The sequence below is a fragment of the Electrophorus electricus genome, chromosome 4 (assembly GCF_013358815.1).
Source record: "Electrophorus electricus isolate fEleEle1 chromosome 4, fEleEle1.pri, whole genome shotgun sequence".
NCBI lineage: Eukaryota > Metazoa > Chordata > Actinopteri > Gymnotiformes > Gymnotidae > Electrophorus > Electrophorus electricus.
In genome coordinates, this window is record NC_049538.1 from 26,804,914 (window position 1) to 26,818,769 (window position 13,856).

Sequence of the window (13,856 nt, forward strand, 5' to 3'; positions counted from 1 at the left end):
TTTTCTTATTTATATGTACATGTTCCATGTCTTTAATCTGCCATCACATCATCGATCTGTTCTGTTACTTAGCAACACACTTGAAATAAAGGCCAGTCAAGAATAACCCTTGTTTAGATTCTGTTGCCATCTGTGTAAAGAGCCATTAACCTATGTTGAGGGAAATGTCTACTAAATAAAACCAATAAAAATATTGTATTTAGTGTTCTAAAGATACACTGACATTTTTTCCATCTAAAGGGGGTACACAGAGAAGTCCTCTGAAGGAGCTCACTGGTGGTTGATTTCTCGTAACTAGTCTCCACATGCTTGTATGTTAAGGAGCACTGTTGCTATGTTGATTTGTTGTGGTATCTAAGTACGACATGGATCCAAGTTTCAGGCTATTAATCAGTGGTCTGCTCCTCCTCGGGCTACCCCACTCAACCAGATAACACTGTGCACAAATCAGGTTCTTATCTGTGGACAGCAGTTGCAGCCCAGAGCAGCTCACCCCCACATTCGAAAGCATTGTCAAATCCAGTGGGCATTCAGAAATGGATAGAAGCACAGAAGAATGAAAAATGACTGAACTGAAGTTGAAGTTACCTTTTGTACTCGAGCAACACTCCAGTTGAAGAATACCGTACACGCCACTATAGATGTCCTCCATAAGGAAGGTTTATGGAGGCACACTGCCGTGTTTACAACTGCATTTCCAGTAAAATTTGGCCTCCATTACCTCATCTGTTCCTATAGAAAGAACTGATGACAAAACTACTCAAGGAAATACTGAACAGACACCTTCCTTTGGGGTTAAACCTTTCTGTAAATCTGAATGCATTTGGTTAGCTTATTGACCCTACCTAATAACTGCATGAATTATATGTGATTATATGTTTATACATTTGTGTGAGTAGTTTGAAAACTACTTGAAAGTTGAATTATTAACCAGTAGATAGGCCATGTATCAAGACCCAACCAAGTCAGCTGGCAAACTGCATGTAATAATGTAATATAACACAGATAGTACCCTTAGATTTAGAACAAAATAACAGGATCTTAGCAGTGAGCTGGCCAGTCAGCATGTGTTAAGTGCTGAGGGGTGTCTTGACTTTGGGGGGGGGGGGGGGGGGGTTGTTTGTGGAAATGAAGTGCTGTAGTATCTGCATGCCAGATTTACTCCTCTCTGTTTAAGCAGGCAGCCTTCCTGTAAATCACCCAACAATGCACATATACTAACTTTATAACCAGCATAATGCATGAAATATACTATTATACTATTACTATATACATATACTATTATACTATTATAACATATACATTATATATAACATACTGTATAATATCACACAAATCCACTCCCACATTTATGTGAGACTTAACAGTGAGAAAATCCTAAACCAGAGGTCTCTTTGTAATTAACTGTGCTCTTTTCTTTATTTTAAGTGAAAGTGGATTCTTTCTAGCACAAGTGACTGTTTAAGTGGTATTAGAAAACTGCCAAGTACTTCATCCTGTTTTAGCAACGGAAACCTGAGAACTGGCAGTTAATTAAGGCTAGTTTTCAAGTAATGCAGACAAGATCTGCTGTGTCTTTTTTTTTAGTATATCTAAGAGATTCTGGTCCAGCTAATGCGGTTACTCCATCAGCTTCTGTCACTAAATGGGAGCCCACTGCTGTTCCAGAAAATAACTTCATATGCCATGACTCTTTAACCCTTCACAATTACTGTATTTTCAAATTCCATTTCAAATATGACCAAGATTTATGACATTGACACTGAAGCACACATGAAGAGTTTATTGTTTTTGAGGTGGGAACCAATAGCCAGACAGAAAAGGTGACAAAAACTAATTAATAATTGAATAATTTGGAGTCAGACTTCACTTTCTTTTTACTCTTCATTAAACCTCAAACTCTGTTTATGTCCTCTCCAGTTTTTCTTGATGACAGTAAAAGCTTTATCATTGTGCATATCACATAAAACATGATGCTTGTTCTATACTTGTTTTCAAAAAGCTTGTGCATATAACATAAAGAAATCAAAATCTCAGTTAACACCATAATAAGATAAGATTATAGTGTAAATGATTTCTTAAATATTATCCCATTGTTTTTGCAGATAATTTATTAGCAATGTCCCTAAGTTCTTTAAAAATGATGCATCCTGTGCTAAGTTTTGTTTTTAATCATTAAAGAGGCTAGAATGTTTATACCCTTACTATTAGGAACACACACAAAACTGCCATCCATGCTACACTGTGCCATACACCTAAATGAAAGCTGTCTGAATTAAAGTGCTGGTACTTTCACCAAAACCAAGTGTTATAGTCTTTGTGTGTGCTAGTACATAGTATCCTTGCCCATGTAATGTAAAACATTATGCTAACTGCAAAAATATAAAACACAAGATACATGTGCAGCACCTATTTTTTTGCAAATAGTTCTTTGAGAACATAAGAAACAAATTGCTTATCGTGTTCTTCACCATCATTTATTGATAACATCTAAGACCTGCAGAGCCCTCTAAAGAGGCCGACTATGCTGTACACTGGCCTCTCTCTGTCTCCTTCTCCTCACCTCACTCTCTCCTACTTCCTTCTTCTCCACTACCACCAGTAACACGTGCCATGGTCCAAAAAATAACCACATTATGTAAACCCTGGTTCTGAAAGACTTTATGGCAACCATGTAACACACGCAAACACTACTGTGTTAGAAGTCTACTTTTTGCTCTCTATGCTGCTCTCACTTATTACAGTGGAATGGAAATGTTTCCCTCATTTTGAAAGCACTGGTGGCTGTATTAGTAAATGCTGAATTAAGGTTATTTAAGGACTGGAGAACCTAAAAGGCAGCAAGGACCACTTAAAATGTCATGTTAATCACAAAGCAAGAAACTCACAGAAGTCAAATCTACGTTATACTGCGAAAGCCTGCTTATTAAGTGGTTATGATTAAAAAAAAATCAGTATTTGAAAGAATGTCCAACCATGTTTCACTCCATAGGTAAAATCAACAGTTTTGTGTCAAAACTGAAGGGCCCCTGTTCTGTGTGCTTTTTGAACTTCCAGCATCTATTTTTACATTTCTATTAAACATGACATTACATTTCTTACAAGCTCTCTTAAAACATTTTTCTTAATGCTCTGGTGAACACCAAATATATTTGCATATAGGGTATGTTACCAATTAGAAAATACCTTTTGTGCTATGTATCTTATTGGAACCAGAAAATAAAGGTAATGCATCTTGTATAAAAATACACTGCCAATAAAAGCAATGTATTCAAGAAATAAAGGAAATGGATAAAGGAAATACAGCAAACAGTGATTTTAATACAAGTGTAGCTGTATGCTATTTGTCATTTCCAATAAAACCTCATCACAAGTTTAAAGAGGAGTTAATTCACATAAAAAGTCTAAATAGCAAAGAATAGATTATGAGTGATTAAATGTGACTAAACGGAAATCTTATCTGGCAAATAAACAATTTTGTAAGCTAATCCTCCTTTGAGCTTTCCAGGTAAATGGTAGCAACTCTTTTCTCATGAGTGTCTGTCAGTGAAGGGTGAGTCTCCTGGGCTGGTAAACATTCTTGGACACTGTCCTCGTCCTCTCTCTGTCCTCCAAAATCTTCTCCTCCTGTGCTTGTTGACACAGATGAGCTGTTGTTATCCATTTGCAAACTGAAGGATCTCTCATTAGGCTCCAGCCTGATGATTTTCTCTGTCTCACCAAATTCACTAGCTAAACACGAGTCTTCAGTTTCCTCAGGGTTGGTCATCCATGGCATGTCCTCCATTTGGACCTCTGTTTTGGAGATTCTCATCTTATCGCCTCCATCAGCTCCAGCAGCGAAGGCTTGGTCCAGCTCAGGGTGGGAGGATTGTAGTGCTGCCATCACCTGTTCTTGGTTCAGGTCATCTGCCTGATCATCCAGCAGCTCCGATTCCTCCAGGCACTGAGTGACATTGACCTGTGCCACAATGGTCGTGGTTCCATTATCTGAGGCCTTTTCTACTTTTTTGATATCAATGGAAATGTCGGAACCTTCATCAGCCTGTCTGAGAAGTGAAAGCTCTTCATTCAGGGTTCCAGGCACTGTTGCCTCCAATTGCTCCAGTGTCCCCTCCAACTGCTCTCTGGGGTCCAATGACCCTTCTGTCAGGACCTCCAGTATAGACTCTTGCACCGTTGGAGAAACATGTACCTCTTCTTCAATTATACACTCTGGAAAACTGTCTCTTTCGACATACACAAGTGTCTCTCTGTCACCTTCGTCAGAGTACCTCGTGCTTGTAGGAAGAGTTTCTTCCTGGTAGTATCTCTCATCTGAAAGGTCTTCCACAACTCCATAATGTCCATAAGACATAATTCCACCACCTTCCTCTGATTCAGACATATTGTCTTCAGGGGTAGAAACAATGTACTCCTGAGTCTCTTGGCCATGAGAATAGTATGGCAGACTCTCATCTCTGGACATCTCCTGAACATGCACAGATCCACTAATGCCATGTCCTGAGGCTTTCAGAGTCTCATCTGTACTCTCATGTTGTTTCGTTGTCTGAGGTTCATTCTCTGACTCTTCAATCAAGAACATTGCCGAGGCCTTGAAGTAAGGATTGGACTTTATCTCCATAGTCTCCTCAATTTCAACTTGCCCTTCTTCATCACTTTCTACAGGCTCCTCTATTATCTCCACATTAACAGATTTGTTTTCTAAACTTTCACCTTGAAGACCAAGACTGAGAAGATTATGAATCATGCTTCCTGTTGGGGTACCCTCAATATCCTCCAGAGAGACTTTTTTCACCCCTTTACTGAGGAGTTCCTTGAGAGCAGAGTCATCTGACAAATCTACATCCTCTTCCACTTTTGTCTGCAGGACTATCTGGGTCTTAGTGCTTCCATCTTCTTGCTCTGTTTTCTCTACATGGCATGTGATCTTTGAATCAGCAGATGAGCCGAGCTTGGTATCCAATCCCACTGGTTTTATTACCTTCTCAATAATTTCTTCCATGGACACAGAGTCTAATATTTGTTCCTTACCTTCATATACCTTCGGTTCCACTTTTCCAGGTGCTTGAAAATCTCTTTGATCATCATCTTGGGACTCCTGCTGTTGGACAAACTGTGTTTCAACTGGTTTCACTGTTGCTTTGGCAGGACCAGTTTCAGCGTTCCCTGTATCAACAACGTTCTGTATTTCGTCTGTGGTGCTGAGGCTCATCATGGGAGGTGACACAACTCTCACCGATTTCAGCTCTGCTGTTGGTGAAACCATGGATACAGGCTCGTTTCCTGTTTCTGACTGGGGAGGGTGGGTCCTTGGTGGGTCCTGTGACTCCCCTATGATTTTCACGCTTGTGTCCTCCACCACTTCTTTGGTTCTCCCACTGGCTGAGACGACATGTATGGGCACACTTTTTGTAGCTGTGGCTTGTGTTGCTTCGGTGAAAGAGATCATATCCCTTCTTGCAGCAGGGCTCTGTTTGGCTTGGCTCATCACAGTGATAGGTACAGTCCTGACGGCTTCATAGGAATCAGTGGATTTTCTCAATTTGAAAATGGGCTCCATATATCTGACATCATACCCCATAAAATGCCTTCCCATTTGTGGTTGAATAGCTGTCATGGTGGAGGTCCTAGGAGTGTAATGTTCAGTTGGCAGTTTAATATCTACGAGAGAAAGCAAAGCATAGTATTAAGAAAATGAACCAACTATTGTTTCCAGTAATGTATTGAATAATGCTGAATATTGGACCTTACAGATAGAAAAATGGGATAAAAAACACAACACAATAGTACCTATTATTCTTTCTCTTGAATGACGATTAGCCCTCATCTGAGCAAGTTTTCCTTCTTCTTCCAGGAGTGCCCTATGAAGAACAACAAAATCAAGTCTGAAGGTTATTTACAGATTTTGTTTTAGTTGGAGGCAGGAGGAGCTATGCCACCAAACCATCTGGGCTTTCTTGATTATTCCTTTCAACTGTCTGGAAAGTGCTGATCACATTCTTCAGCCATCAGCAAGCAAAACCTTAAACTTGAAGCAAAAACAGATAACCACGGATAGACCTTCTCCTACATAGAAAAAAAGCAATAACAGTTTGCAGGTTATTCTATGAAACCTACCTTAATGGTGCTAGTGTATAGCTTCACAGCTTCACAGTGAAGGGGGAAAAAAGGAATACATTACTGGAGCTACTGTTCAGAATATCCCCTGTGGATGTCACCTCTGTGTCTGCTGAAAGACCAAGCTAAAAATAACAAGCACAACGCTCTGTTTTCTTTATGGCTTAGAATGTGGTGCTGTGACAGACACATTTGCTTGCTTGCATTCCAATTTAAGAAGGAAGACACTTTAAGTATATAACTCTATAGAGTTATAGTCTTAATATAGATTGATAATTAGATCTTTTATCTAAAAGCCTATACAGAAAATGTTGTTTGATAAAATGTGTACTGCCATATTCTGACAAAGTGAACAGCTCTTCAAACAAATGGCATTTACAGTGTATCTGCCCTACATTTATGAAATCTGAGTTATACAAAAGGCATGGTGCCATCTTATTTACATTTGAGGAATGGGCATGTCTTTGCAATATCTATAACAAACAATCAATAACCAAGGCTATTTTGATCCAACCTCTCAACCATCTCTCAACAGTGGAGAGAAGAGTGTGACTCTCTATAGCTCTTCCAAATGGCCAAACTGAAGTTGCTCTGTTGCTTTGGTGATAAAACCACTAAAAATAAACTCCAACAGCTAAGGGTGGACACTGTGGTCTCTGTAGGACTCAGCACTCATACAGATCTCAGAACTATGTGTCAGAAATGACACAACAGTTTGAGCATGGAAGTTATTTGTATCTGCTATAAAATAGCATTAGAAATACAGAAAACATGCAAATTTCAGCAATGTGTAAACATAGCAGAGCAAGCTTGCAGTGCCAGTTTGCCTTCACTGCATAGTATGCAGTTTGCAAACCAGTGGAGCAGATGTTATTCTGTTAACGTCACTTCAAAGATTTGGGAAGGGGCCATGTTTCATTTTTCACTATGTTTGCTTTGGCACAAGACCTTGGGAAGACAATATGGAGCTATGTGCAGATGCATTCACGGCCATAGAACATACACCCTCGTCTTTTTTTTTTTTTTTTGGAGGTTTGATATTTTTATTCTATTGATATTGAATTAATTTGTATCACATGACTACATTGCAAACACAGCACCACTTAATTTCATTTCATTTATTTTTCAAGTTGAACTCCCTCTTTTTCAACTTTCTCATCATCCCCCAATCACATAACGGTAATTATGAATATCATTTTCACTAGGACATTATATTATGGTTGAAACCACTGACAGTAAAAAAAACCCCAAAAACAATGCAAGACTTAAAACACATCTGAGGGCAGCACCTCTGTTTGCTCTCCATAGTCAATAGTAGGGTGGAAGTACCAGGATAAGGTCAAATGTTAACTAGTTAAATTCACCACTGTGTAATTTTAAAGATAAATGACAGTGGCTGTACTGTAGTCATGAAATAGCTCAAGAATAAGCAGGATAAAGTCCTTCTGGTTATATACAGAGTTAATGGACTTGGCAGAGGAACCCCACTTAACTGTCGCATCACTGTCACTTCTGCATCTTACATTTTCCCCCTCCATTCCTTAGCTATGGTCCGGCTTCTAGTGCAGCCTTTTGATTTTTTAAAGGCTTTAGTATGAATTACCATTTTATGCAGTTTACAGATTTCTAATTCATTTGTGTTGATTTTCCATTTGTGCACTATATGTGTACTATTTGTCCATTTTCCATTTCTATTTGTGCCACCCTCAGAAAAAAAGAAATGCACGACGCCCCCTGCTTACAGGAAATATCACAAATAGATGGGAATCATGTTACTGGGAAAGAACAGAACACATTGAAGCTTGCACTCCCATATTAATTAAGTCTTTTTATCTCATCATCATCTAGTAAAATTCTACTCACATTACTGAAAGCTTCTGGTATGTATCTAAATATAATGCTTCTAATATGAATACCTGTGGGTGTTACTTGAAAGAGACCCTACCTGTATGCAGCCAATTCCATACCAAGCCCCATCTTGACCTGTAGGAGGTCCTGGTGATCCTTTAGTTTTTCTGAAATAGTGTTGGCCAGAAGACTGCGCTCATGTTCCAGCTCTTCAATAATCATCTGCAAGAGAACAAGAAAGTTAGCTTGCTTTTTAAAATATTTTTATTTTATTTTTTAAACTTCTTCAACTGTGAATCAAAATCATGAATATTTGAGTCATTTAAGTCTGATTATGGGTAGAACTAGACTCTGCAGGAGGGTGTGGGTAGGTAAGTGGTAAGGTGATCTCCATGGCACTTCTGTTCTGTACATGGAAGCCCATCAAAAGTAAATCAGCATTAAACTCAAGAATACCATACCGTTTATGAGGATGAATGTAATTTAGTGAAGAGCTAGCTTTTGTGTTGATCTTTATTTAATTATCTTTATTTATCTTGATAAAAACAAAATAAATATTTATGCATCGAAGTGGCTTATCATGGGCTATCAATACCAGGCTAATGAACTGTCTCCTCTTAAAATTAGAAAATAGTGATCTGTGTGATCTGACTGACTGATCCAAGTGAATCACATAATTCACTTGAGTGATTCAAGTGATTCTGGTGAAAAGATGTTTTGTGATGTACCTGTTGCAACAATCAACCCCCCCCCACACACACACACACTGCCAATGCTCATTTGAAAGAGAGAGGCCTGATAGATGGCTCACAGCCAAATGCCTTAACTAGGCTATTAAGTGATTCATCAAGTAGCTCAGGCCCACAAGACATTGAAGTAATCAAGGCACATAAACCTTCATCCTCTGGAGAATGTAGTCTTTAATCTCCTGTCATGCTGGGTCAAGGAATATCAATACTTCTGTGTTACTTACATTAACATGTCATAGAATACTTTTTGCTTCTTTGTTTTTACAATATTAATGTTCCATCTAAATCCCAACACTGTCCCTCTGGGCTTTTAACTGCGTAGCACACAATACAGCATTGACTTTAATAATCCAATGAGCAAGTGTTCATTAGGCTAACATCATTAGCCCGGCTGCTTAATGTTCCTGTAGAAGAGTTCTCTTATGGTTGTGAAGACTGTATGGCATAATAAACTATTCGGTCAAGTTTGAGAGCGACCATAGGATATGCACTTCTCAGATTATCTTTGTTATAATTACATTTTAATATGTGAGACAGAGTACAGAATACATCGTCTAGCAGTTTTCTGTGAGGTGAAGGTGATTATTTTAAGGCTCTGTCACTTCGTAGACCAGAACAACAGCTGCTTCCATTATTACTTTTTTGGGGGTAAGAGTGGGTGTGGCACTCCTCCGGGAAGGATATGTGATATTTGTACACAGATTAACGTTTTCAGCAGACTAATTTCAATATCTGAGGATTTCATCTTTAATTTTTTTTTTGTTCACTTACCTGATACTGATTGACCTCTCCTCTAAAGTTTTCTTGCATGTTCACGAACTGTTCCTCAAGATCCATCTGCACGCGGGATTGTTTCTCCAATTCTTCTCTCAGTTTATTCAGTTCCGAAGCGTATTGCATCTTCTCTCTTCTAATGTCTTCCAGTCTCGCCCGATCCGCTTTTATCGATTCTTCAATTTCTTCAGCCCTTTGCTGATACATCTCTAAAGTATCCCCCCAGCTGTCGGTCAGGGCAAGCGCGTACTCTTGGACTTCGTCCGTCCCAACTGCTGCTGGTCCATATGTTTGAGTCACAACAGGTAAAGCTCGGTCGTGCGTCTGGTTCCTAAGGTAGCCAATTTCCTTTCTATGAGCATTTTCCAAAAAAGCATACTCATTCTCAAGCTGAAGCAAGCACTCTTCCAGTGCTTTGTTGGTCTGGTTAGAGTGGTGGAGCTGCCTTTCACAGCCTTTCAGTTCACCATCGATACCTTTGTTTACAGCGGACTCATCAGAATGCATCACTTGGATCAGCTGAAATTCTTTGCGGAGACTTTCTCGTTCCATCTCTGCTTTATTTTTCTCAAAAGACAACTGTTCCACCAAGCGCCTCATCTCTCGCAGTTCGGCCATCTGCTTGCTCTCCCATTCTCCAGACCTGTTTTGTCGAATCGTATGTATTTCCTTTATTAAGCAGGCATTTTCTTGCTCTAATAACTTTGCTCTCGACAAGTACTGACTAAGCCTTTGATTGAGCTCCTGAAGTTGGAGCTTTTCGCTTTCAAACGGCGTCCTGAACGAAAACATTTTCTCCGAATTCGTATAAGCGAAGCACTGAAATTACAAAGTCGTAATTTTTTTTTTTTTTTAAAAAAAGGGGAGGTTGAATAATTCCTCCGTTGTCGGTGGCGCGTCTTGAGATAAAGCTGCGCTGCGGCGAGGTTGGGAAAAGCTTGTCGGACGCAGTCGGGTGGCGCACATTAATTAGTCTAAGCGCTCATACGTCCCCCTCAGAAGCAGATGTGAAAAGAAAACGTTTCCTCAGCACTGTGATGGAGTGGCTCTCCCAAGTGGAGGGAAACGGGCAATGCAGAACGCATACTCGGCTCACTCGTCCTGACTTCGGTTGCGCAGCAGGCAGCGCCCACTGAAGACTCAAGTTATGAAGTTGATGCGGTCCGTTTAGATTCCAAAAGCAGACCAGAACCTAACTTTCTTTGAAGCCTGTTATTCTATGTCTTGAGACAGTTGCGATGCAGTTTGAGAGAATTGCTGAAATCGTTATGCGTCTCAAACAAACAAGAGTAAAGATGTGTTGTTATTTTTAACATTTCGAGGAGGATGGGCGATTCTAAACAAGACCTGGTTTTGGTAACAGGTCCGTGGAAATTTCTTGCACTTAGGCTTTAAACAAGGTTACGTCTGGTGAAGCACATGCTACCTTATTCAGATCTAGTTAGAAGAATCTTGACTGAGCAGTTTTTCATACGTTTGCTTTGGCCACACTTTCTGCCAGTCATTTTTTTTTAATGATATTTGTTCAGAATTTGGTCCTTTCCGGCAGTGCTTGGTAAATCCAAGTTGGGAAGCAGCCAAGGTATGACGTTTTTTGATGTTCACACAACGAAAATGATTTCGGTGATTATATTAACTTAAAACTGAATTTAAAATTCTGTAAGGCTAAACATTGCTTTCTGTGTGTTAGTGTGGCATTCAGGTAGAAAAGTAATTTACTTGAGTGATTCAGATAATTGTTTGCAATTCTTACATTTAAATATCCAAATATCAGATTTCATGTCTCAATAAGGCTGAAAAAAGAGGTTAAATTTGGCATATTCCACAGGGCTGGAAAATAACAGGACTTGGTGAGGGTATAGAGGCCCAGACGGCTGAAATTCCTGTAAGTTACGCAAAAGCTCAACAAATCCTTGCTGAAATATGGCAGAATATGAAACCAAAGGTAAGAAAAACATAAAAAATTAAGACAGTTTCAACAACCTTGGCAGGTCTTGAGCCAAAGCATGCTGCTATTTACCCCAGAGTCTTTCTTTACTTATTAATTCTGTTAGGAAATGTGCTGCAGTGCTGCATGAGATACTCAAAGAGGCAATCTTGTCCATTCAGGTTAGTCCCATAAAGGAGCAATAAGTCATTTTTGAAGCTAAAAAATAGGAAACAATATTTATTAAAGTAATTAATATTTTTACATTTTATTCTCTGAAAGTGCAGCTCACATGAGATTGCTTTATAGTCTTTAAATGAACCAGTTTATGCTCCATAGAGTAAAAACCCCAAAGGGAGAGGGAGGCATGCGTAAAATAGATTTAGTACAGAATCTCTGAAACATCCAGGTCAATAAGTGTCAGTAAAATAGCTGTTTCCTAACATGAAGAAGAATCATTGGGAAAATGATTTATTGCTTTTAATTGTGCCCAAATATGGCCATTTTAGAACTGCAAAGCTACATATTCTGATGCTTTATAATAATAAGTAGATGAAACATGATTTTTTTTTATTTGAGTAAGCTGAATATAATGTTTAGCACTTATTATTTGCTTATTATCAGAGGAATGCCAGTAAATACAAGACTTTTAGTGGCCAATAGAGATTTGATAAGCCACATACTTTAAGGGTCTGTGGCAAAGGCTTGTTCCCAGTGTAATATAAAAGTACCAGCTCTGTCCCCACATAGGTCATCCAGTTAAAATATTGCTTTTGTATCCCTAGTGATTATGACAAAATTAAGAAAACCTTTAGCAATTGTAGAAAAATGGTCCAAACAAATCTGGTACTTGGAAATGATACGGTACAATATAATTTGTTTGAACCCTATAAATAACATCCAAGATATGCCATTTAATTGATGCACCCTTTAGAACAAGTTGTTCTATTTGCAGTCATCAAGGTTTTGAAGCTATGAAGCTTTTTTATTGGTTTAAAACGATGATAATATCCAAGTTTCCACTCCTCACCACATAATTTCTGTCTGATTAACAGGTTGCTGTCCATTTGGGAATAGCACCAGGAACCAAATGCATCATTCTAGAACAGACAGCAAAGAACCATGACTACAAAGACAGAGATGTGTGTGGTTTCTGTCCTGCTGGTAACTTTTGCATTGAAGGAGGAGCTGAGCAGTTAGACTCTATTATAAGCATGAGGTCCCTTGCCAAGCACTTGAAAGGACAGGGAATATATATCATCTACTCTAGGGATGCTGGAAGGTTTGTATTTGCTTGCCACACTTTTATTGTTAAGTTACTAAATATACTGCTGTTATTTATTATTAATGTTAAGCTTTTTTTTTACTTAAAAAGCATTTGCCAGAATTGAGAATGTGCATTGCATAACACATTCTGAATTTGGTGAAATCAAACCGATACTGCTAATATTGTTTTGCATCAGTACTGATGTAATTACCAGTATTGCCATGAATCAGTATTATTATCTCTGACTAACCATTTATGTTGTATGGCAATTTAGATATTTGCATTAGTTCACCGTTGGGTTTTACCTCAAAAGCCAGAGTGTGTAACATGTCCTCTGCTCACAGGTACTTGTGCGATTTTGTGTACTACTGCTCTCTGTACTACGGACAAAGGAGGGCAGCACTAATTCATGTGCCTGTCTCAGGCAGCCTGGCACACCCAGACAGGCTGGTGCCACAGCTCCAGGCCATCATCCTGGCTCTGCTACAGCAGTTGGACAAACACAGCAGTTCACCCACCAAGTCCACATGCAGTGCAGGCTGACAACAGTTTGAGCAGAAGAATGTACTGGAAGACTAAAAGCAAGCTACAGAATAGTGCTTCTTCAAGAGCAGTAAAGCATGCTGATGTTGTCCAGTTACAAACATCTAAGTGTATTAACAAAGACATAATAAGAAAAGATCAACATTGGCCTTCTGTCTCATTCACTTTTTTTTAATTCAAATTTTAAGAAAAAAAAGAGAAAATACATGAAAATTCTTCAGATACACATTTAGCCAATGGTATGTAAAAAGTATACCATCTCAACTAGAGGTGAGGAGAAAATAAAACACGAGGTGTCCTCAGAAACATCATTTACGAGAAGATGAAAGTACCAGCCAAACTGGTTCACCATATCAGTCTCTACCAATCTGTTCAGTAACACACAGATACATTTCTTTGCGAAAAGAAAAATTAAAAGCATCAATCAAAAATGTCTCAGTACAGTAGAATGAGGCCCCTTTATATTTATTTATTTTTTTTATTTTTGGGGTGTTTTTTTTTTTTCCTTTTTTTTTTTTTTTTTCCCCCCGGAATGCCAAGCAAATTAACAGTGCCTGGAAAATTATTTTTATAAAACCTCAAGCTCATTATTGCAATTAGAATGCATCCATGCATCTTCTCTAAACCT

General features: G+C 38.8%; 2 protein-coding genes across 2 annotated transcripts; one reads left to right on the forward strand and one right to left on the reverse strand.

Annotated features, from left to right (window-relative positions):
* Positions 1 to 1,768: 1,768 nt before the first annotated feature.
* Positions 1,769 to 10,304, reverse strand: synm (synemin, intermediate filament protein). The gene is made up of 4 exons (XM_027004015.2): positions 9,489 to 10,304; positions 8,066 to 8,190; positions 5,794 to 5,864; positions 1,769 to 5,664 (listed from the first exon to the last, which is right to left on the reverse strand). The coding sequence occupies exons 1-4, from the start codon at positions 10,281 to 10,283 to the stop codon at positions 3,485 to 3,487; spliced, it is 3,171 nt and encodes a 1,056-aa protein (XP_026859816.2). The 5' UTR covers positions 10,284 to 10,304; the 3' UTR covers positions 1,769 to 3,484.
* A 460-nt stretch (positions 10,305 to 10,764) lies between these two features.
* On the forward strand, positions 10,765 to 13,375 carry pgpep1l (pyroglutamyl-peptidase I like). The gene is made up of 5 exons (XM_027004016.2): positions 10,765 to 10,854; positions 11,021 to 11,073; positions 11,320 to 11,436; positions 12,474 to 12,700; positions 13,030 to 13,375. The coding sequence occupies exons 1-5, from the start codon at positions 10,818 to 10,820 to the stop codon at positions 13,226 to 13,228; spliced, it is 633 nt and encodes a 210-aa protein (XP_026859817.2). The 5' UTR covers positions 10,765 to 10,817; the 3' UTR covers positions 13,229 to 13,375.
* The last annotated feature ends 481 nt before the right edge of the window (positions 13,376 to 13,856 follow it).